General features: G+C 36.7%; 1 protein-coding gene across 2 annotated transcripts in view; it reads right to left on the bottom strand.

Annotated features, from left to right (window-relative positions):
• Window positions 1–23,516, bottom strand: part of LOC103041335 (cadherin-10) — a 170,585-nt gene that overhangs the window by 16,051 nt on the left and 131,018 nt on the right. For both annotated transcript variants that reach the window (XM_049464732.1, XM_049464733.1), the window contains 4 exons: window positions 12,764–12,883; window positions 9,148–9,315; window positions 7,233–7,414; window positions 5,771–6,024 (listed from right to left, as the gene is read on the bottom strand). In XM_049464732.1, coding sequence (XP_049320689.1) covers window positions 5,771–6,024; window positions 7,233–7,414; window positions 9,148–9,315; window positions 12,764–12,883 — 724 coding nt within the window. The remainder of the gene's footprint in view (window positions 1–5,770; window positions 6,025–7,232; window positions 7,415–9,147; window positions 9,316–12,763; window positions 12,884–23,516) is intronic.

The raw sequence follows: 23,516 nt of genomic DNA on the forward strand, positions 1-23,516 counted from the left end.
AATATAACTGTGTCTTCAGTGTGACATGAAAAAAAAAAAATCACTGAATTTAACTCACACAGTCTCAGTCACTCACTCACCTCATTCAGCACGGAGCCTGTCACTCACCTCGTCCACAGTGTCTGCCTCTTTGTAAAAAGCTAAACATCTAGCTAGCTAGCTCATCATTGAACAGTTTGTCTATAATAGGTTTGAAAATAAAGAAACTTAAAAAAAAACTGAAAAAAAAAAACAAAACAAAAAAAAAAACATAGAATAACAGTTCTGGCTAACTGCTGATGTTTATGATAACATTTATGAACACGGCAAGATGATTTATGTAATTTACGTAAAAATGAAGTTATTTTGAGAAGTGACTGCCTTTTTAAAAAGGCAACAGAAGTTGTTCAATTGTTAGAGTTCATTTGTATCATTTCTAACATATTTTAGTTTTTTTTACTCATTTTTTTCTCTCCCACAATATCCTAATCCTTTACAGCTTCAAAAACATGTATTATGCAAATTAGGTGATTACGTCATTTAGCGACTTTTAGCCATTTTTAGAACAGCCAATAGCTACTTTCCTTGCTTAGGAGTTGGCAACACTATGCTCTTGCAGTTTTTGCAGTTACTGAAAGTGACGGGAACTGTATACTCTGTTCTTTGCGCGTGAGAATTGTTTAGCTGTATTTATCTGTAGTTGTCTCGTAATAACCATATCCTAGTTGATTTATCCGTGATAATTGGGGACATGGATTTTCTATCCACTGCTTATGGCTGCTCGCGACAGATGATCTATTACATTAGAAGAAATAAGCAGCAAAGCCATCAGAACGCTGCCAGCGCCTATGATTCTGTGAGATTCATTAAACATGGATTCATTGGGGTGATTCTTGTTTTATACAGTAATAAAAGACAGCTCAGAGGAAACGCGCTACACTCTCGGCTCCTCGCTGGCATCGTTCTGCCTTGTAATGACAGAAAATGGAGATAAGGCTGTGCTGTGCTGCAGTTTTCACTACATTAACACTATATCTACTCTATACACGCTGTAATTCTGTCTCGGCCGCGAGTGCCGATCGCGATTAAGAGGCGGATCAAGAAGCGAAGCCAACCGGCGCTGGAGGTTCTGAAAGCCGGAATACGGGAAGCCAGCATGAAGGATTCTCACTGGCTGGGGAAAAGAACAGTGTGTGCAAAGTAATTAACACATCTGACAGCTCCAGTGAGATGATCCCTCTGCAGAACAATAGCACGACAGACGTCTCAACAGCGGCCCACTGTGATAAAGACCAGCACTCCCCATTCAAGTCGGAGCTCAATCTCTCTAATTAAGGGTTAATTCAGGGTCAGACGTGGCTAATATCGGCTGTGAGCGTGCGTGAAGAACCTGCTTGAGGATGAATGTGATTACGGGCTGAGAGAGGCTTTTGCGGGGTCTGCAGGTGGTGGTGTTCCAACACTACAGGACGTGGTGTTCTGGACAACTGCCAGAGTACAGGCTTCAGTTCAGCGTTAAACAGATATTATAACCAATAACTAGTAGACACTAGCTTACTATTTTATTACTTCATGCAAAACTACTTAGTATCAGTACTCAGCTCAGTATAGCTGTAATGCTTTATTGTGTGCAATGTCCAAATTCACTATTCACTGTGTACCATGATTTCTTTATCATTTTATATATATATATATATATTATATTAGGGATGCAACGGTACAGTGTGGCCACGGTTCGGTTTGTATCGCGGTTCTTGAGCCGCGGTTTCAGTTCGGTTTCGATATATTAATATTATCTAGCTCCAACATGCAGCACGTTTTTAGCCCTTTCTGTTTCAAATCAACACGGTGCTCCTACTCACTTGCACTTGCAGAGCCAATAATAAATAGAAAAAAGGCACAGATTAATTAAAAATCCCAATTTATAATAAAAAAGGAACACTTATTCTTTTTTAAATAAAGTGCAGTAATATGAAATGTATACATAAATATTATTCAGTTAACTCAACCAACAATTATTGTCAGCAGTCACATACTTTAAGAAAATACTAAACTGATATCACGCTGTACTTTATCTGCTCACTGTGTTTTTACCTTGCTCATCAAACTCAACGCTGAAGACAAAATGCTCCCAAACAGCGGATTTTTAAGCTGAGGCAGCCCCTCCCCCGGCCATGTGGCCGAGTCTGCTATCTAAACAGTGCTGCTTCACTGCGGGGCTGTGCATTACTGAGAGCCTTTGTTCACTCTGTTAGTGCACGCACCGAAATATCGCTGTTCTTCCAGGTGTATCGAACCGAACTGGCCGAACCAAACGGTTCGATAAAATATCGAGAACTGTTGCATTCCTAATATATATATATATATATTCTGTAATCTTTTGTATATACAGATTTATTATTGTTTGTTTGTATATTTTTTCTGACCTGTTTCTCTGTTCTTTCCTTGCTGTTCTTTCTGTGCTGCTGTAAGACTACAAATTTCCCCATTGTGGGATTAATAAAAATGATCTTACCTTTTAGCTTAATACTAATAGCTAATAACAGTTTAACCTCCTAACAGGGCAATTTATCAATTGTCTGATGTATCAGAGGCAGTGTCTGGCTTCACATGTATCGAAGTATGTGAAGCCATGTATTTTATAGAGTAAAACTAGAAAAAGATTATTATTGGCATGTTCTGCTCACTTGAGGTGAATTGATTAATTTTGTTAGGTTTTGTAAGCAGTGCTTTCAGCAGATTCCAATGTGAATTTCTGAACCTTATACACTAGAACGCTACCACTATCTCTTAAAAACACTAGCTGTCTGGAGGCAGATGCTCCAAGCAGTTGAAAAGAGATAAGAGTAGTTTTTGATGTCAGACAGGTGGCATCATTGTTTGGAACAGTTCATTTTACTACTATAAAGGCTTTAATATTTCTTTCATCTTTGCTGTGAATAAAAAAAAAAACAACAATCAGGAGGAATTTTGATATCATTTTAAGGTCAAAGCCGTTAAACAACGCATCGTGAAGCAGTTAGCTAAAATGATTGACTTAATTAAGCCACTGATACAGAAGCAGATGTGATATTTGCTTGTGTCTCGTTTATCATAACAGTGCTAAGAATCAAAGAAAAAACACAAAGGTAAGACAGATTCAAAATCTGCTTTCACTCTTTTCTCTGCTTTTAACTGCACAATTACTTGAGCAGCACAAAAACACAAAATCTGCAGTATGTCTGTATGATGATCAGGATAAAATCATCAGTTAGTCACATATGACTCTCTTATTGAAGTTGAAATGATTGATAGGGGGTTCCGAGTGGTCCAGCGTGCCACTATGATCAGGAGGTCACAGATTCGAATCCTGTTCATGCAGCTTGCCATCGGCTGGGTTAGGGTTAGCCCCGAGAGAGCACAGTTGGCCTTGCTCTCTCTTTGGGTGGGTAGATGGCGCTCTCTCTCTCTACATCATCACTTCAAAGGTCGATGTTGATCAGCACAAGGCTGCGTCTGTGAGCTGATGGAACTGGGTCACTGTGCTTTCCTCCGAGAGCACTGTGATGCTACTCGGCAAAGCTACAAGAGCAGCAGTTAAAAAAAAAAAGGAGGTGGCTGAATTTACATGTATCGGAGGAGGCATGTGCTAGTCTTCACCCTCTTTTTATAATGCTTGCAGGAGTTTGACTCCCTTAAAAATAAATATTAGTTTGCATATTTGATAGCTCTAAATCTAAATAGAGAATAATTTAAATGAGAGAATCTCTCAAATATATTTGAACAAAGTCTAGATTTCAACAAAATCGTAAATCACTAATAATTTAAAAGGAGTTAAAAAAAAACACATCAAATTGAAAAGTTGCATGTAATACACTTCAGAACAGAAGACTTATACACACTAATGCCACCAGGCAGAAGATACCGGAGCAACAGCTTCTTCCCCCAGACAATCAGACTCCTCAACACACAGAGACGGAATTGGACCTCCCCTCACCTTACACACATATACACTCAGGAGCCTACACCCCCCCCGCCACAGCTCCTCATAGGAACACACACACAGGGACTTAACTTAACCACCCAAAACTCTACACACGCACTCAACACAGTTCGTTTTTTTTGCAAATGCAACATTCCTATAAGTACTGTATATATTCTTTACCTCAGCAACTGCTGTGATAATTTATGACCTATATATTTTATTTTATATTTTATTTCACTGCACTGTTCTGTCTGTTAAACATGTTTGCAGTATTTATTGTTGTGTTCTAGTTCTATAATGCACATTTTTTGCATGTTTGTACTTTAATGTCTATATTTTATTCTATTTTATTCTATTACACTGTGTTGGTTACAGAGGAATGTAATTTTACTGTACTGTGTACCTCTACTCAATAAAAATCCTCTTGATTCTTGTCTTGATTGATATTCAGGCTTCTATTAGACTAAAACCTTGGTAACCTCTACATTTAGTATAAACTGCAGATGCTTTTTAAACTATAATTAACAAATATATATATTTTTTATTTAAACAGAACATTTTGGCAACATGCCATGAACACAGAGAACGTATAAGGTAAATGGGTTTGAGTTGATTGTGGTACAGATGGTAGACAGAGTTCGTCAGCTTTCTTCTTCGTTTTTGTTTTTTTTTTTCTGATAAGAATTTATTGGCATCTGGAGCTGAACGACAGCAGCAGCAGCTGGTATCTCCCCCAGCTCAAAGAGTACTGATAAATGAGCCCTCTGTGACTGAGGACAAACTTCAGGTTACCTCAGAACACTTCTCACAGTGCAGCAAGCCTTACTACCACCAGCTCTTACGCACTATTCACAACTAAAATTCACAAATCATTTATATAAATCAATATATATCAGTGCCGTGAAAAAGAATTTGCCCCCTACAGATTTCTTCTGTTGTTGCTTTTTTGTCAAATTGATATTTTTTTAAAATTATCAAATAAACTTAAATATCAAACATAAAAATAAAACATAAGTAAATACTGTATAAAAAGTCCTGGGTATCATCAAGATGTTTTTTTTTTGTTTGTTTTGGTAAATGTGAGATGGGCTGTTGCGTTCTTTTTGTTCAGCAGTGTTTTTTGCCATGGAACTCTCCCGTGGAGATCTTTCTTATTATTAAATCATTAACACTGACCTTAACTGAGCTTAAGTGAGACCTGCAGTTCTTTAAATATTGTTCTGGGTTATTTTGTGACCTCCTGGATGATATGTCGATGCTCTTTTGGAGTAATTTCGGAAGGCTGGTCACTCCTGGGAAAGTTCAACATTTTTGTAACCTTTTCCAGACTGATAGATGATCAGTGACTTTGTTTTCTGATCTGTTTTTGAATTACTTCAGATCAGGGCATAATTTTGCAATATTTTGAGCAAAACTGTGCTCTTACCCTGCTAATTGAACCTTCACACTCTGCTCTTACTGGTGCAATGTGCAAATAATTAAAGATTGGCCACCAGGCTGCTCCAATTTAGCCATGAAACCTCCCACACTAAAATGACAGTTGTTTCAGTTTCATTGTTCAACCCCTGTATCTTATATTAATTTGCCAAGATAGTATGATGGCATATTGCTATCTTGGCAAAGAAAAACAAAGGTGTGCCGGCTCACCTATAGATCGCTAAAATAGGTCCCTAAGTCTTTAAGACACTTGATAACTGATAACAGATAAGCACTGCTTAGTTAAAAAAATCTCTCTTAATATTGTTGGTCATTGCAGTAGTGAACTCACTGCTGAGATTAATATACATCAGTTAGATTCTCTCTATTATACTGTGAATCTGGACGTACTTGACAATGTTCCGGTTAGCGTCGGGGTCCACAGCGCTGACAGATCCAATGATGGTTCCAATCTCGGCGTTCTCTTTGACCTCCATGATGTAGGCAGGTCTTTTGAAGACAGGAGGCTCGTCCACGTCCTCCACCGTAACCTTCACCGTGGCCGTGTCTCTGAAGCGATCGCGTGGATGAAACCGTGGATCCAGGTAGACATTCTCCACCTGAACCTTCATAGTGTACATCTTCCTCTTCTCATAGTCCAGAGGCTGAAATCGAGAAAAAATGACTGTGTGAATTTTTCTTATTTTCTACACTTGAAAAAAAAACATGTTCGCTTCACTCGAGCCACAATTTTTCTTTAACTCAATTCAAGAAGAAATAATATTTTATAACAAGTTTATTGAGCTTAGCTGAGTTACAGTCCTTTAAATCAACATAGGTTATGTTGTGCTGAATAAACTTAACACTAGAAGGTAAATTAAGATGGTAGAAGAGTAGTTTCAGGGGACAGACAATACACTGATTGCAAAAAGATGTATTCAAACAGTATATTTGTACACGTACAGAAAAAGTATGTGAACCCTTGCATAAATCTGCATAAATTGGTCATTAAATGTGTTCTAACATCCAGGTGCATTTTTTGAAAACTTCAAACGTGCAGCAATGTTTTTTTTTTTTGGACAGCAGTGGCTTCCTTCGTGGTGTCCTCACATGGACTCCATTCTTGTTTAATGTTTTCCTTAAGTCCTTAGCTGACACTCTAGGATTCTTCCTCACCTCATTGATCATTCTGCGCTGTGCTCTTGCAGTCATCTTTACAGGACGACCACGCCCAGGGAGAGTAGCAACAGTGCTGAACTTTCTCCATTTATGTAGACAGTCTGTCTTACCGTGGACACATGAACATCAATGCTTTTAGAGATACTTTTGTAACCCTTTTCAGCCTTATGCAAGTCAACAATTCTTGATTATAGGTCTTCTGAGAGCTCTTTTTTGGGCGAGACATGATTCACATCAAGCAATTCTTCTTGAGAACAGCAAACTCAGAACTGGTGTGTGTTTTTTTACAGGGCAGGGCAGCTTTACCCAACACATCCGGTTTCATCTAATTAATTTAACTGGCTGACCCTTGGCTCCAGTTAGCTCTTAGAAAAGTCATTAGCCTAGGGGTTCACATACTTTTTCCACCCTGCACTGTGAATGTTAACATGTTGTGTTCAATAAAACCATGCAAACATAATTTTTTTTTGTGTGGTATTAGTTTAAGCAGATTGTGTTTGTCTATTGTTGTGATCAGAACATATTAATGACCAATTTATGCAGAAATTCAAGTCATCCCAAAGGTTTCACATACGTTTTCTTGCAACTGTATTGTAAAGTATATCCAGTTAAGCTAATGTAGTCTCCCCTTGCTGGTTTTCAATATGGCGTATAGCAGTACAGACAGTGTAAAGCTGCACTAGTGATTTCTGACCTTCCTCAGAGTGATGACTCCCTCCTGAGTGACACGGTTGGTGGAGATCTGGAACATGTCCTGGTCATCCATGATGGTGTATTCCATCTCTGCGTTCTTCCCTGTGTCTGCGTCTGTAGCTTTCAGCAGACCGACCGTACTGCCCGGCTCTAACGACTCCGGAGCGCTGAACTGATAAACGCCTGCAGCACAAAACAGACATTTTTACTGCATTTTCACTGAATGAGGTCTTTCTGAGTGATTTATTCTTAATGAAGAGCTTAGATTAGGTTAACTGCAATGTTTACCATCAAATCTACAACATCACGTCTACAGCTTGAGCTAAAAGAGTGAGTGGCATCGATTGAGCTGAAGCAACAGTTTCTGTAAATGGAACAGTAAACAGAAAGAAGGACGAAAGAACCACGCTATTTGTGCTATTTAAGGGAATGTGTCCTCCATATTTAACCCATTCAAAGAGTAAACACACACACAGACACACACACTGCAGAAACATTATTCTTAGCAAGTGTAATTAGCTAGTTTTAAGGCAATAAATCTTATTCTTTTTCTCTGATATTTTTTTGGTTTTATTAAGCATCATAAGTGTAAGATTGTTTTACTTATTTCAGGAATATGATCTTATTCAGTCTCATCTAGAATTTTCACCTTTTTTACTAGTCAAGTTATATATTTTTGTCTCTCATTTTGAAACTTTGTGATTGCTTATTTAAAAAAAAACTTACTAAGAAAAATTTGCTCACCCCATTGGCAGATTTTTTTGCTTAGTTTAAACATTTATGTCTCAATTTACATATATTTTGTCTAGCTTTTGCCAATGGATTTTCTTGCAGTGCACATACATAATACTTATACACAAAGGTGAATACACCCCTCATACTTATATGGGTTTAAAAAGATGAAATGGACCAAAACTCTATTTCTCTCTATATATATTTCTCTCTCTCTCTCTATTTCTCTCTCTATATATATTTTTCTCCCTTTATTTCTCTTTCTCAAATTTTCTCTCTATATTTCTCTCTCTATATATTTCTCTCTCTACATTTCTCTATATATATTTCTCTGTCTATATATTTCTCTCTATATATTGATCTGTCTCTATATTTCTCTCTCTATATTGCTCTGTCTCTATATTTGTCTCTATATATTTCTCTATATATATATTTCTCTATATATATTGCTCTGTCTCTATATTTCTCTATATATATTTCTCTCTCTCTACATTTCTCTCTATTTATTTCTCTGTCTATATATTTCTCTGTCTATATTTCTCTCTATATATATTTCTCTCTATATATAGCTCTGTCTCTATATTGCTCTCTATATATTGCTCTGTCTCTATATTTCTCTCCCTGCACATGCACACACACACACATGCGCGCACACACACACACACACATATGCGCACACACACATGCACATGCACACACACACACACACACATGCACACACACATGCACACGAGCGCACACACATGCACACACATGCACACACAGACCCGCGCTTTCCTGGCCTTAGAGATTTTTATACTCATAAAATTAAGAAATGAATTCAGAAATCCTCACAACCACAGACATTTACAATCCAATGTATCCTGCATTCTCTTATCCACTATAAAAATCTGCGTTCGAAGAAAAACAAATGTGATTAATCGCAGTTAATCACATAATTTTGTTGTGATTAATCGGATTAAATTTTTTAATCGACTGACGCCACTGCTAAAAATGCTATGAAACATTATTTTTTCACACAAATTCACTGGAACAGCAGTAGTGCGTAGTTTAGCAGAAAAAATAACAGGACAGGACGGAGAATATGCATTAGAGCAGCATCAGCATGAACTCCCTCAGAGCCGATATATATGCACACACGCTGCCTCATCAAAACAGTACAGGGGTCACACGGTGTGTCTTACCCTGGGGGAAGTGCGGTGGGTTATTGTTGATGTCCAGCAGCGTGATGTTAACTGTGGTGGTCCCCGAGAGACCCCCCATCTGTCCTGCCATGTCCTTGGCCTGAATCACCACCTGATAATGCTCACGCACCTCGCGGTTCATGTTGGGAAGGGCTGTCCGGATGATACCTGAGATAAAACACCAGCTGTGAGCATAAAAAGAATTCTTCTAAAGTTTGCAATAAAGTTATAAATTAAAGAATACACACAGAACAGTATCAGTCAACAAAGCAGAGTATATTTTATACTGTAGATTCTTTAAAATAGCACCTCTCACTTAGAGGACAGCTTTGACAGCACAGTATCTTGGCTGGATTTTCTCAGTCAGCTTTCAGCTGAAATTACTTGAATTTCTTGCCTCTTAATGTGTTTGAGAGCATCGGTTGTAATGTTGTGAAGGGATAAAGTTGGTATACAGTGAATAGCTCTGTTAAAGTAATGTTCTAATCGGCAACGTTCACATTACCAGGCTGAAGTGACTAAAATCTCAAATGTTTTGCCCAATGTGGTTCAGATCTGATTTTTTCATGGCTGTGTGAACGTGCCAAATCCATTTTTTTCCAATCAGATTCAAGCCACTTTCATTTGTGGTCCTAAATCAGATATGTATCCGATCCACGGACATGCAACGTAAATTTAAACCGTCAAATCTGAATTCATGCGTCTTTTTGCTTTTACACATTAGCATTAGCGCTACGTGCTTCTCTCTCATACCCACACAATCTCTTGGTGCAGCTGTGCAGCTATAGCTGCAAAAAAAACAGCAAAAGCAAACCACCTGGCCTTTTTGTGAACGTAGCCTAAGTTAAGAAGAAAAAATTACTTGAAATGAAGTTTGCAAAGACCATCAAAAATGTTAGGATGAAACTGGCTTTCATCAGGACTAGGCCAAGAAAAGAAGAGCAAGAGTTTCTTCTGTTGCACAAGGAAAAGTTCATTAGAGTTACCAGCAGTATTTTGGCTTGTTCAACAATTTTAAGTTACTACATGATTTCTTAGGTGTTCCTTCATAGTCTGGATAACTTCAGTATTTATTTACAATGTTTGGGGGGGGGAACATTAAACTGTATTTTACTGTATTTTATGCGTAGCGTAGACTTATCAACTACAGCGCCCTCCATATGTATTGGCATCCCTGGTTAAGAAGTGTTCTTTATGGGAAAACTAAAGGCACTTGAAATAAAGGGCAAAATTCCCTTTATGGGTGGAAAAAAATAATCACACACAGGTTTTGTATAGGGTTGAGATCTGGGGACTGAGATGGCCATGAGAGGAGCTTGATTTTTTGCCTTGTGAACCATTTTTGAGTAGATTTGGCCACATGTTTAGGGTCATTACCTTCCTAAAAGACCCAGTGACGGCCCATCTTCAGCTTTTGGGCAGAGACCACCAGATTCTGGTCCAAAATGTCCAGATTTTTCAAAGAACTTTTTACTTCTCTTACCATCCTTCTCACTGTGCGTAGTGGCAAAATACACTTTCATCCTCTTCCAGGCTTGTTTGTCACCGTTGCAGATGTTTTAAACTTTTTGATGATTACTCTGCTATTTTCTTGTAGCCACTGCCTGATTTATAAAAGGACGACACACATCTGCCATATTTGAATAGTGTGTTCTTTTCTCTCTCCCATTTTTAAGAGTGAGTAAGAGAAATAGGGCTCTGTGTAACACCATATTTACACCCCATAGAAACAGGAAGTGATGAATTACTAATTAAAGGTTCCTAGGTACTTTGAGCCACTTTATACATTTCTACAGTAGAAATAACATAAATGGTTCAAATACATTCATTTTCAAGAAATTGCTAAGGGTGCCAATAACTGTGAAACTGGTCATTTTGTGAATATTTCTTAATTAGGATTTTTATTTTGTATTCACTTGTGTTGAATAAATGTACATTTATTTTAAGGCTTTTTTTTTAAAACACATTTTAACAAGGGGTGCCAATAATTATGGAGGGTGCTGTCATTTTTTGGGGGGCAGTGTTGGTGGTCTAACAGGTCTTGTATGAATGTTAGCAGTTCCACATAAATTTTTTGTATCTTAACATTATTATTATTTTTTTTTTACCTAATTAATATCTAACCTCTACAGAAACGTCTGGAATATGGTAAGATGCAGTCCGTGGCTCTCGGCCTCCAAAATATTGGATGGCAAAAGCAGCATGGCTTTAAGGTGAGACCATCACACGAGCCACGCTTGGCAAAGGCTAATGGGGTGCAGCTGAAGCTGCTCAGTCCTCTGCCTGGATCAGCAACTAAAACGCCAAACCTAGCCTTTTTAGCACACTGCTGAGTCTGGAGGAGCCGCTCCAGCCAGCATTATTCATTTCTTTTTTCTTTTTCTCCACTATTTTTTGTCTTTCCACACTGTAGGAGATAAATAAACTGCCCTATCAGACTTTTTGAAGCCTAACCCTGCATGTGTCTGTTTTATGTTCATCATTAAAGCATTATTACAATATGTTACAGTCTGTTATGACTGCTTTGACATAATTTTTCGTTATGCTAAGACTCTGATTTTCATGTAATGACTTTTCATGAAATGAATCCTGTGACTTATAATATGAAATGTATACATTTAATGCTTAAGTGAAATAATAACATTTAAAGTTTAAACTTTTGAAATTTGAATTTTTGGAAGGCCTCATGTATAAAATACAGTAATACTGTATTAACATGTTCATGGTAAAATAAAAAATGCTATTTTCTGCCTGTATTGCACACACAAATACTCTAATATAACATCAAGTTAAATCCTATTAACTAACATGTTTAACATTTTTATTTTATTTTTATATATTGACCTTTTTAATGTCACAAACCATTCCTACACAGTAAAATAAACATGATTTAAGTGTCTAAATCACATGAAATTAGCAAAAATGAGCTCTTATTACTCTCGTCTCGTTGGCTTTCAAGTGCTGCCACACTCTAATGCCTGAGCTGCCGTTTTTTTTCCAGGAAAGTGGGCGGGGCTAAGCTACTGTTCATTGGCTTGTTAACTTGTTCATTGGCTGAGACAACAATGAGTCTCAATTAGTATTATGTACAACACAACATTAAAAAAGGTTACGTGTGATGTTCATTGTAATGGACGCAGGGTTTAAAAAGGGTTAAATATATATCCTGATTACACACTACAGATGGGCATACACACACAGACACATACACACATACACACACACACAGATTATTGTCCCATTTCTAGGGTAAAACTCATCAGAGATGATGCATAATATCGATAAGCTGGCCCAGTAATCCGCTAATGTGTTTTTTTTTTTTTTTTTTTTTTGTATTTCATTTCTCTTGTTTAAGCAAACGCAGCAGATTTGCTTTTAAAAATGCAATTTACACACTATTACATTTACTGTACATTCACCCGTGCTCCGTCCCTAATCCCCATCAGCGCTCTGACGGCAAGAGACCTGTACAGGCAGTGTGGTCCAGGCAGAGTGTGTGTGTGTGTGTGGTGAGGTGGGGGGTGGGGGATGTGCTGAACATATTCTGGAGAAGCGAAGAGAAGAGAAGAAGAAGGGAGAAATGGAGGTGAGCATGACGAAACGCTTGGAAACTGACCTGTCTCTGGTTCCACAGAGAAGTACGGCTGACCCTGTAAAATGCTGTACACCACTTTAGCGCTGTTCCCATATGTGGAATCATCAGCATCTGTGGCCGTCACCTGCACAACAAACGTACCTGAAAAGAGATAGAGAGAGAAAGAGAGAGAGATTTGACTTATTAAATCAAGGCCTACTAAATTCTGTTTTTGTGCAAGTGGTGTTTACAAAGTACACAAACCATGTAGTTGAGTTAAAGTAAAATATTACTCCAGTAAAAGTAGAAGTACTCCCTTAAGACCAAAAGGTCTATACTAAAAGTACAAAAGTCTTTACCTTCAAATGTACTTAAGTAGTGAATCTAAAATAGCATGATTGAATAACGCTCTAATGTCTAACTTAAAGAGCACATTTTGACAGATCCCTGTTCTTTAAATAAAACTGGGTGATTACCAGAGGTGGAAAAAGTACTGAAAAATTGTAATTAAGTAAAAGTACTTTTACTTTTCTAAAAATCTACTCAAGTAAAAGTAAAAGTACCCATCTAAAAATCGACTCGAGTAAAAGTAAAAAAATACTCAATTTAAAATTTACTTAGAGTAAAAGTTACATAGTTACTTTTATTTATTTGATGTACACCTGTTCCCCCGAGCGGCGCACACAGACCCCAGGCTACACAGCTGATTCACACAGCGTCTCTCCCGCTAACCGTAATAAACGTTGCATGGAAAAGTTCAGCTGCGCTGCCATGGAGAACAAAACTATTTATTTTTTTATTCAGACAATGTACTTGAGTAAAAGTAAAATTACCTATTAAAATGACAAATTACTAATAAAATCTACTAAATTACAGTAATGTGAGTAAATGTAATTTGTTACTTTCCACCTCTGGTGATTACTCACACCTGAATGTCATCCTCCTGTTTGAAAACACCTGACTTTAGTTTCACCTTCAAACTAACTGCTAATTCTAGAGGTTAACATACTTTTGCCACTAACAAATATGTAATATTGGATGATTTTCCTAAATAGATAAATTACCAAGTATAATATTCTGTCTCTAGTGAAAATCTGATGATGCTTTACTGTATTTTTCGCACTATAAGGTGCTTTGGTTTATAAGGCGCACTATCAATGAACGTCTATTTTCTGGTCTTCATACATAAAGTGCACCAGATTATAAGATGCATTTTGCATCACTGGCAGTGATGGGGTTGATAACGCCGTTACTTTTTTCAGTAACGAATAATCTAAATAATTACTCTGTCACTTTAGCCGCTCAATGAACTTTTTTTAAAACTGCTCATACAGACACAGGCGCAAGTGTGTGCGGTTTGTGTGTGAGTCACAAGGGAGGGGTGGATAAGATAACCGCCTAAGCAATGATTGTTGTCTTTGCTGTCGTGCACTCTATTCATCTGACTTATGAAACACGCTCTGGGGGCCGGGGGGTTACAGGGGCGAGTAACACAAAAGTAACGCAATGGTTACTTTTACTGGTAACTAGTTACTCTTATAGTGAAGTAACTCAGTTAGTAACTCGGTTACTTTTTTGGAGAAGTAACTAGTAACTATAACTAATTACTTTTTCAAAGTAACGTGCCCAACACTGGTCACTAGTATGGAACAGGGGTGTCGCCATGTTTTCCTTCTCATTCAGCAGGTCTCACTGCTGGCTTGTGGTGACTAACTAAGTTAAATACATCATTTACAATGCACTCATACAGGCTCAATAACTATACAGTCAGGTTTTTGGTCTGGCAGAGAATCCAGAAAGAGAGAGATGACCCAAGAACCAGGTCGTAACAATATACACTTTTTACAAGTGATGCTGTTGCAAAGCAACTTTACATAAATATGGTAGCAGTACAAAAAAAATCAATAAAACATAAAGCATAGAACCCCCAGTGAAATGTCTTATTGTTAGGGATGTACACAGTAAAATCCACAGTGAAAAACATCAGTGTTCACATTTTTTTTTTATTATTTATTCTTCGTTTGAGGTTTCTAGGGGCTTATTTTTTATGTGTGGTCTATTTGTGTGATTTTATGTGTTTGCAGTGAATTAGGATTTATAACATTATTTACCATTTTGATGTTAGGTTGGAAGTTGGACAAGGGTCTCCACTGGAAAGTATTACAGTAGGAGATGTATTGTAACGAACTACTAAATATTTGGAGTTTTTTCTTCTTTTTTATCTGTTTTTTTCTGATAAATAAAGCTTGTTCCAGTTGATAATTTAAAAGTTAAATTTAACGTTGTATCTGTTAACATGCTATATATGCTAACTATATCCTTTAAGCAGCTTTAACACCAGTTTTCGTGTGCCAATAATATTGCTTGCGCTTCTACTGAATGTATTCTCTATACAGTACGTGACTGTTTTTGGCACTGTCATAAAAGGTGAGATTAACAGATGTTCCATAATTGGCTGCTACATTTTGAAGCTACATTAAAACACTCAAGATTAGACAGCCTTATATAAACTGAACTCACTCACACAGTGTCCTACTGCTAACAAACCACACTGCAGATAAAAGAACATCCTCAATTACTATTACTATAAATTTATTATTGAACGTTATTATATTTTATATTATATTATATTTCATTTCTCTTGGATGTTCGTAGGTTTCCTCACATTAATTGCTCGCTTCAGGTCCTTTCACAAGCTTTAGTTTAAACTAAGATTAACTTTCTAACATTAACTTTATTCTTCATGAACCATTATTTGGTAGAATGACGTGTACTTCGGGTCATTGTCCTGCTGCATGACCCACCTTCTCTTGCGATTCAGTTTATAAAAAGATGCCCTCACAGAATTCTCTGATATAATTCAGAATTCATTGTTTCATCAATGAAGGAAAGCCATCCTTGCTCAGATGCAGCAAAACAGGCTCAAACCATGATACAAGCTCCACCAAGTTTCACAGATGGAATAAGAATCCTATGCTGGAATGAAGATTTAATTCAGATTTTCCTTTTGCAAACATAATGTTGTCCACCCTGGTGAAAAAAAAAAAAAAAAAAAAAAAAAAAAAAAAAAAAAAAAAAAAAATATATATATATATATATATATATATATATATATATATATATATATATATATATATATATATACTTAATTGTACTTAAAACATACTGAGAAATGTAAGATAAGTATGCTGTTAATATACTAACAGATTTATGTACTTACTTAAAATATATTAAACATACATTAATATTATGCTTTCAGCAAATGTTTGAAAGTAAACTTTGATCATACTTTTTAAAAAGTACAATATAGGGTATTTTTTTTTAGAAACAGACTCTTATGAAGTACACTTTTAGTTTAATGTAATTTAAAATATTTCTACAATACTTATTTACAAAAATACTTTTCTACATTTTTAGCAAACTGTGTTAAAAAACAACTATTACAGTAGGTTACTTAAAGTGCAATGTATCATGTAACTTTTTTTTAGAAAGTAAATTAAATTACTACATTGGTAAAATGTTTTTAAAAAATATATTTAGGTATCACATTAACATAACAGTTACAATGTATTTTAATGCTCTGTAATTACAATTGGGAAAATATGAATATAAGTAAATTATAGGATACAGTGTTAAATAACATTTAAATGTCAATTTAAAATTAAATTTAAGGATGTTTGTAACAGGCTAAAAATTGTAGTACAGCACATTAAAAAATATTTTTTATACCCAAAAAAAGTAGATTAGCTAAGGTTAGTAAAGCTAAGCTAAGTACACAAAACTGTAATTCTTAAAAAAAAAAAAAAACATTTTCTTTCAAAGTCAAAAGAGTGCTGGATATTAATCTACACAAATTTCTCTCCTAAAAACTGTTTATTTGGGTGAGTAAAGCACTTCCGTTTATTTACAGTAAACTAAGATTCCCGACTTTCTCCAGTACTTAAGCTGAAGCATTAGCATTAGCCACTAACTGCTAGCCACCTGACAGAGCTACACTGAGGAACCCTTTCACCTCTTAACGGTGAAAAAGCTAGTGCTTAGCATGGTTAGCGGCTAATACTGCTCCAGCAGTGCTATCCAGGGTTAGCAGGAGGATACAGTCCGATAATACTCACCTCTGAACAACAAAAGAGCTAGTGCTTAGCCCGGTAAGCAGCTAATGCTAATACTAGCTAAAGAACTAAACTGAAACTCCTGTATAACTCTGTACTTTAGAAAAGTGGCTTTACTGCTCCTTACAACCTGACTGGTAAAATCCATACATAAAGTGCTATATTTTTTTTGGAAAAATAAAGGATTTTAAGTGTGCCTTATAGTGTGAAAAATACGCTATGTCATATTTCTGCAGAAATATAGAAAATTATAAAGGGTTTACAAACTTTCAAGCAACATTGTATCATGTTTTCTGCTGTTAAGTAAAGTAAGGCAGAACATCTACCCACTGTTAACCTCGACATGCAATTAAACAGAGGTGGAAAAAGTACTGAAAAATTGTAATGAAGTAAAAGTACCTTTTCTTTGCTAAAATTCTACTCAAGTAAAAGAATCGCAGTTTGTAAAAGTGTTTCAGGGCTGGTAAGTGTTCCGCGTCTTGTAAATTTGTTTTAATTTTTGTAAAATTGTTTTTCAGTTTTTTTGTCCATGTAAAATGTAAAATTTTCTTTGGTAATTTTGTTTTCTTGAATGTAACTATTTTCGTATGTAAATTTGTTTTATTTTTTGTAATTTTGTTTTCTGACATTTGTTTTGCACTACGGGCCACCGTAGTTAACTTGCAATTAAAACATTATTTTTTTAGGTACAACTGGTCAATAGCAATTATCTAACCTCCATTACATATTAAAATACTATGATGCTAACCAGATATATGTTTAATAAAGCGCATTAATTTAAAAACACCACACCGTATGACCAAATACAGCACTCTGCAGTTCTGCTCACCTCTAAAAGGGCCGGCAGAAATTGTATCTGTGTCCTTTTTTTTTTGCTCGTTTGCATGCACAGCACACACGGACTGAAATGAACTCCTTCACACCGCTGAACATGAGCCCAAAAGCCCTTTAAAAGTGCTACGCTTGCAGAGTGATCACTGCTACATCACCCACACTGAGTCATGTGCCGGCTGCAGCAAGAGAGCAGGTCAAACTCACTCTCTCTCCTCTGACTGAACATCCATCCCCCAGCTCAGCTCACACTACAGCCAACAGTCCATTCAGAACATCACACGAGCTCTTCTAAATCTGATTTAACTTCATTAACACAACACAATTAATGCTGACTGCGACAATGCTTCTGTTCTGTTCGCCTACTGCAAAAATACATGTGCCAGTATAAAAAAAAATAATAATAATTTTTAATATTGTGATTAGCTAACCCTAATCTAAATCAGCTAAATCAGGAGTTTTGTCAATTTCGGAAAAAAAAAAGAAATGGAAAGTGAAAGTTTAAATATTGAGCTTCAACTTTAAAAAAATACAATAAATAAATAAATATCACTACACATGAATTTACCCAATTTAGCAAGTTTTGTGAGACTAGACAATCCCAATATTTAAACTTTCAGTTTACACCCTTTTTTTGAAAACTTTTGTCCCTGATTTCACTGCAAAAAATCCATTGGCAAAAGCTAGACAAAATATATGTAAATTAAGACATAAATGTTCAAACTAAAAAAAAGCAATCACAAAGTTTTAAAATGAGTGAAATAAGCTTAAATCAAGCAAAAATTCATTATTTTGTGGCCTAAATTTGTACACAAGAATCAATTTAACTTGACTAGTAACTTTTTGTGCTTATTTTGAGTCTAAATTACTTTTAAAAATTAAAAAAATCTAGATTCAAGATTTATTGCCTTAAAATTAGTTAATTTCATTTGCTAAGAATAATGTTTGGCTTCATAACCCTAGACCTGAGTGATATAAAACAAATATTAGATCACAATATATAACAGTAATACAGTATTCAATAATACTGAGTACAGTGATTTATATCCACATGATCCTGTCCTTCATCTGATTAATCTGGACTAATTACACTGTTTGTAATGAAATGTGCAGTGTTCATTCACTGTAAACCCACAATATGTTTCAACTCTAATAAATAAACATAAAAAAAGTATTGTAGTGTTTCACATCAAATTGAATACTTACAAATGTTACCACCACACCTACAACTCATTTGAGTTAGTTTAACATTTGTGGCCATGTATACGTGTGTGCCATTCCACCAAATGGCCACTTTACTTAACTTTTACAAGGTTTCTGAGCAGAAGACGTTACAAAACTCATGCGACATTTAAAAAGTCCATTAATTTCTTTAATTTTCTCTCAAGAAAAGCCTTTATTTTAAAGAAATGGTTGACTGCGTGTTCAAATAATTGATATTCATCACAAAAAAAATCACCTGTTACTCACTCCTGTTACTTTTTATCTTTTGAGTAACAGGAATGAAAGTAACAGGATGGAGTTTTTAGCATAGAATTAGCAAAAACTTAAAAAAAAAAAAATGCTAAATGGCAGCTATGCTATTAGCCTGAGGACACTGAGCACTTTCTAGTGATTTTCTTAAAAATTGAATTTTAAAAATAAACAAATAAGATCTAAGAATTAATTTAGGTAACACGACAGAGTGTTGAGATTGACCTCCTCAGTCATAATAAGTTACAATAATATCAAATATACAGAAAAACTAATGAGGGAACTTAACTTTGGTTATTCCGTGATCTTTAGAGGAACCAACTGATGTCACTTTCTGTTGTAGATGTGACTAAAATGTGTATTTTAAATGAGATATTATGGATTTATTATGAAAAACATATTTTTTAAAGTCATACAACAATGCAACAAAAATCAATGTTATATTTCATGGTAAAGTTTATAGTTAGAGACTTTTGATACTAGGGCAATGTGCAAGACCCTATGCTTAATAATAAAATGATAAAAATGTATTTTAAGTTTTTTTTTGTATGCACACTATAGTTGCTAACAGTAGTGAACTGTGTTGGCTGTATTCTTTATTGCTCACTCAACAGCACTTTCTTTCTCCATCTATTTTTTTTAAATCTATATTTTACTTAAATTAAATCAAAATGAAGACAAATCTATAAAAAAGCAGTAGATTTATTGTGCAATAAAAATTATACAATTAGAAGAGTAACATTTTTAATAATGTGTTTCTAAGGGCAATTAATTACCCAATTCCAGTTCATATAAACTCCCCCTATCACTAGCAAAATGCCATCAACCCTCCCCTGAGAGAACAAAGCCAATCGTGTTCTCTCTGAGTCCGGCTGCTGATGGCATACAAAAACCGGTATTGAAGCGTAAAGTAAATGCATATTTTAATGTATTGGTTTTATTTATATCAGTATATACAGTAAAATGAAAAAGTTTGGGCACCCCTATTAATCTTAATCATTTTTTGTTCTAAATATTTGGGTGTTTGCAACAGTCATTTCAGTTTGATATATCTAATAACTGATGGACACAGTCATATTTCAATTTTGTGCTTCAGTAAGCCAGTAAAAAGTAGTTAGGAGTATTCAAATCAATAAAATGATAAGGGTGCCCATACTTTTGCACCGGTCAAATTTTGGTTTAATGCATATTGCACATTTTCTGTTAGTACAATAAACCTCATTTCAATCCTGAAATATTACTGTGTCCATCAGTTATTAGATATATCAAACTGAAATGACTGTTGCAAACACCCAAATATTTAGAACTAAAAATGATTAAGATTAATAGGGGTGCCCAAACTTTTTCATATGACTGTATAAGGCTATTTAACACCATTCTGCTTTTCTGCTTTACGTATGCCTCTGTTGTAGAAGTGACATTAATATATATATATATATATATATATATATATATATATATATATATATATATATATATATATATATATTTGCACACATACTGTAAACATCAACTCAGGTGTTTTAAATCGAAAACTTTCTCTGAAACTACCTACTAGCTTACAGTTATTAAATCACTGTGGAATAACTGCTACAATTACTGTATCTTTTACTTTTATTTCTTTTTCAGTTTGAGCAGATCTGCCAGAATCTCAAACTATTTTCTCAACAAAACAGTTTATCAGCCTATCATAAGCAGCAGAAAAGCAGTAGTGATGAAAAAAAAACCAGTTTTCCTATGGTCTTCAAACTCAATCTCAACTGCAGAGTATCTTAACCCAGTTTCACAGCTCAAACATCGCCAATGTTCCTTCTTTTCTAAACAACTTTACTTCAGTGAAGGAATCCCTGTTTCCATCTTCAGAGCTGCTGTTGGTTCTTCAGCAGTGTGTTAGAAGAATCCTCAGAGGGCTGTGGGATCGAGTGTACAGACGCTCGGAATTTGAGTGAGCGACTAATTAGGAAAACATACAGTTTTCTAGCTAATGCTACAGCTAGAGCCCTAAGATTCAGCCTCGAGTACATCTTATGGAAAGTGGAGAGTTACATCATCATCATCATCAACATCTTCACAAACCACTTATCTTCTAAAACGATGTGACTTTTATTAAAGATCCCTTTCACAAAAAAGCATCCTCTCTTGCACTGTCTCTCCCTCTCTCGCACTTTCTCACCCTGTCTCTCCCTCTCTCGCACTGTTTCGTTCTGTCTCTCCCTCTCTTGCACTGTCTCTCCCTTTCTTGCATTGTCCTGTGCTGTCTCCCCCTCTCTCGCACTGTCTCTCTCTCTTTTGCACTGTCTTGCACTCTCTCCAACTATCACTCTGTCTCTCCTTCTCGCACTTTCTTACGCTGTCTCTGCCTCTCTCGCACTGTTTCGTTCTGTTTCTCCCTCCGCACTTTCTCACGCTGTCTCTCCCTCTCTTGCTCTTTTTACAATGTCTCTCCATCTCTCTCACTGTTTCGTGCTGTCTCTCCCTCTCTCGCACTGCCTCTCCCTCTCTTTCTCGCGCTGTCTCTCCCCCTATCGCACTGTGTCTCCCTCTTTCGCACCCTCTCTCCCATTGTGCTGTCTCTCCCTCTCTTGCACTGTCTCTCCCTTTCTTGCATTGTCCTGTGCTGTCTCCCCCTCTCTCGCACTGTCTCTCTGTCTTTTGCACTGTCTTGCACTCTCTCCAACTATCGCTCTGTCTCTCCTTCTCGCACTTTCTTACGCTGTCTCTGCCTCTCTCACACTGTTTCGTTCTGTTTCTCACTCTCTCACACTTTCTCACGCTGTCTCTCCCTCTCTTGCTCTTTTTACGATGTCTCCATCTCTCTCACTGTTTCGTGCTGTCTCTCCCTCTCTCAAAGTTTCGTGCTGTCTTTACCTCTCTCGCACTGCCTTTCCCTCTCTTTCTCATGCTGTCTCTCCCCCTCTCGCATTGTCGTGCTGTCTCTCCCTCTATTGCACTTTCTTACGCTGTCTCTCCCTCTCTCACACTGTTTCGTGCTGTCTCTCCCTCTCTCGCACTGCCTCTCCCTCTTTCTCGTGCTGTCTCTCCCCCTATCGCACATCTCTCTCTCTTTCGCACTGTCTCTCCCTCTCTCGCATTGTCTTGTGCTGTCTCTCCCTCTATTGCAATGTCTTACGCTGTCTCTCCCTCTCTCACACTGTTTCTTGCTGTCTTTTCCTCTCTCGCACTGCCTCTCCCTCTCTTTCTCGCGCTGTCTCTCCCCTATCTGACTCTCTTCCTCTCTCGCACTCTCTCCCTCTCTCGCATTGACTTGTGCTGTCTCTCCATCTCTCGCTCCGTCTCTCCCTCTCTCGCACTTTCTTACGCTGTCCCTCCCTCTCTCGCATTGTCTTGTGCTGTCTCTCCCTCTGTCATGCTGTCTCCCCCCTCACTATGTCTCTCCTCCTCTCCCAAGGTCTCACATTGTCTCTCCTTCTTTCGCACTTTCTCTCCTTCTCTAGCACTGTCTCACATTGTCTCTCCTTCTTTCGCCCTGTCTCTGCCTCTCTCGCACTGTCTCACATTGTCTCTCCCTCTTTCGCGCTCTCTCTCTCTCTCAAACTGTCTCACATTGTCTCTCCCTCTTTCGCACTGTCTCACTATGTCTCTCCCCCTCTCGCACTGTCTCATATTGTCTCTCCCTCTTTCTTCCCTCTCTCCCTATCTTTCCCTTTATCACTCTGTCTCTCCCTCTCTCTCGAATATCTACCCTGATATATTAGAATATACTTAGTCTGCCAGAAGTAAATCACGCTACACTATTATAACTGTCTTCTTCCCAAAATGCAGGGAAATACCAGCATTTAAGAAAAAAAAAATCATGATTCTAGTTTATTTTTAAGCGACTGACACCACTAACAAACATAATTCAATTTAATTCTGATATTCCTTTAAAAGAACTCTCACATTGTCTCTCCCTCTTTTACACTGTTTCTGGGCCAGAATGTGCTTGTGATTTGGACTGGATCTGGGCCAAATCCTTTCTGCTATCTGGGTAGTTTTGAGTTTTATTTTTCTTGAGCCTCTCAGTTTGGTTGTCATCTGAAAATTCACTTAACAATTAAAACTTTGCTTCTAATAAAATTATTTGTTTTGCTAAGTGGTTTTGGGTCTTGCTTGCTTGCTTGTCTTGCTTGCTTGTGAATGAAGTTAATTCTGATCAGACTAGATGCTGAAAGTGTCTGTAAATGAATAAATACTGTATATGTTGCTACTTCTATTATGAGTAACATCACCAATAAAGATTAGATACCCAAGCCATGGTCTTCATCACTATAGAGCAATCAGAATAGATCCTGGTGGGATGGAACTGGGCTCATTAGCTCATTAGAACTTTTTGAGAGCTGTGAGTCGTGTGGTAAAACCTCTGTCTTTCTGTTTTGGGA

Source organism: Astyanax mexicanus, chromosome 15 (assembly GCF_023375975.1).
Source record: "Astyanax mexicanus isolate ESR-SI-001 chromosome 15, AstMex3_surface, whole genome shotgun sequence".
NCBI lineage: Eukaryota > Metazoa > Chordata > Actinopteri > Characiformes > Acestrorhamphidae > Astyanax > Astyanax mexicanus.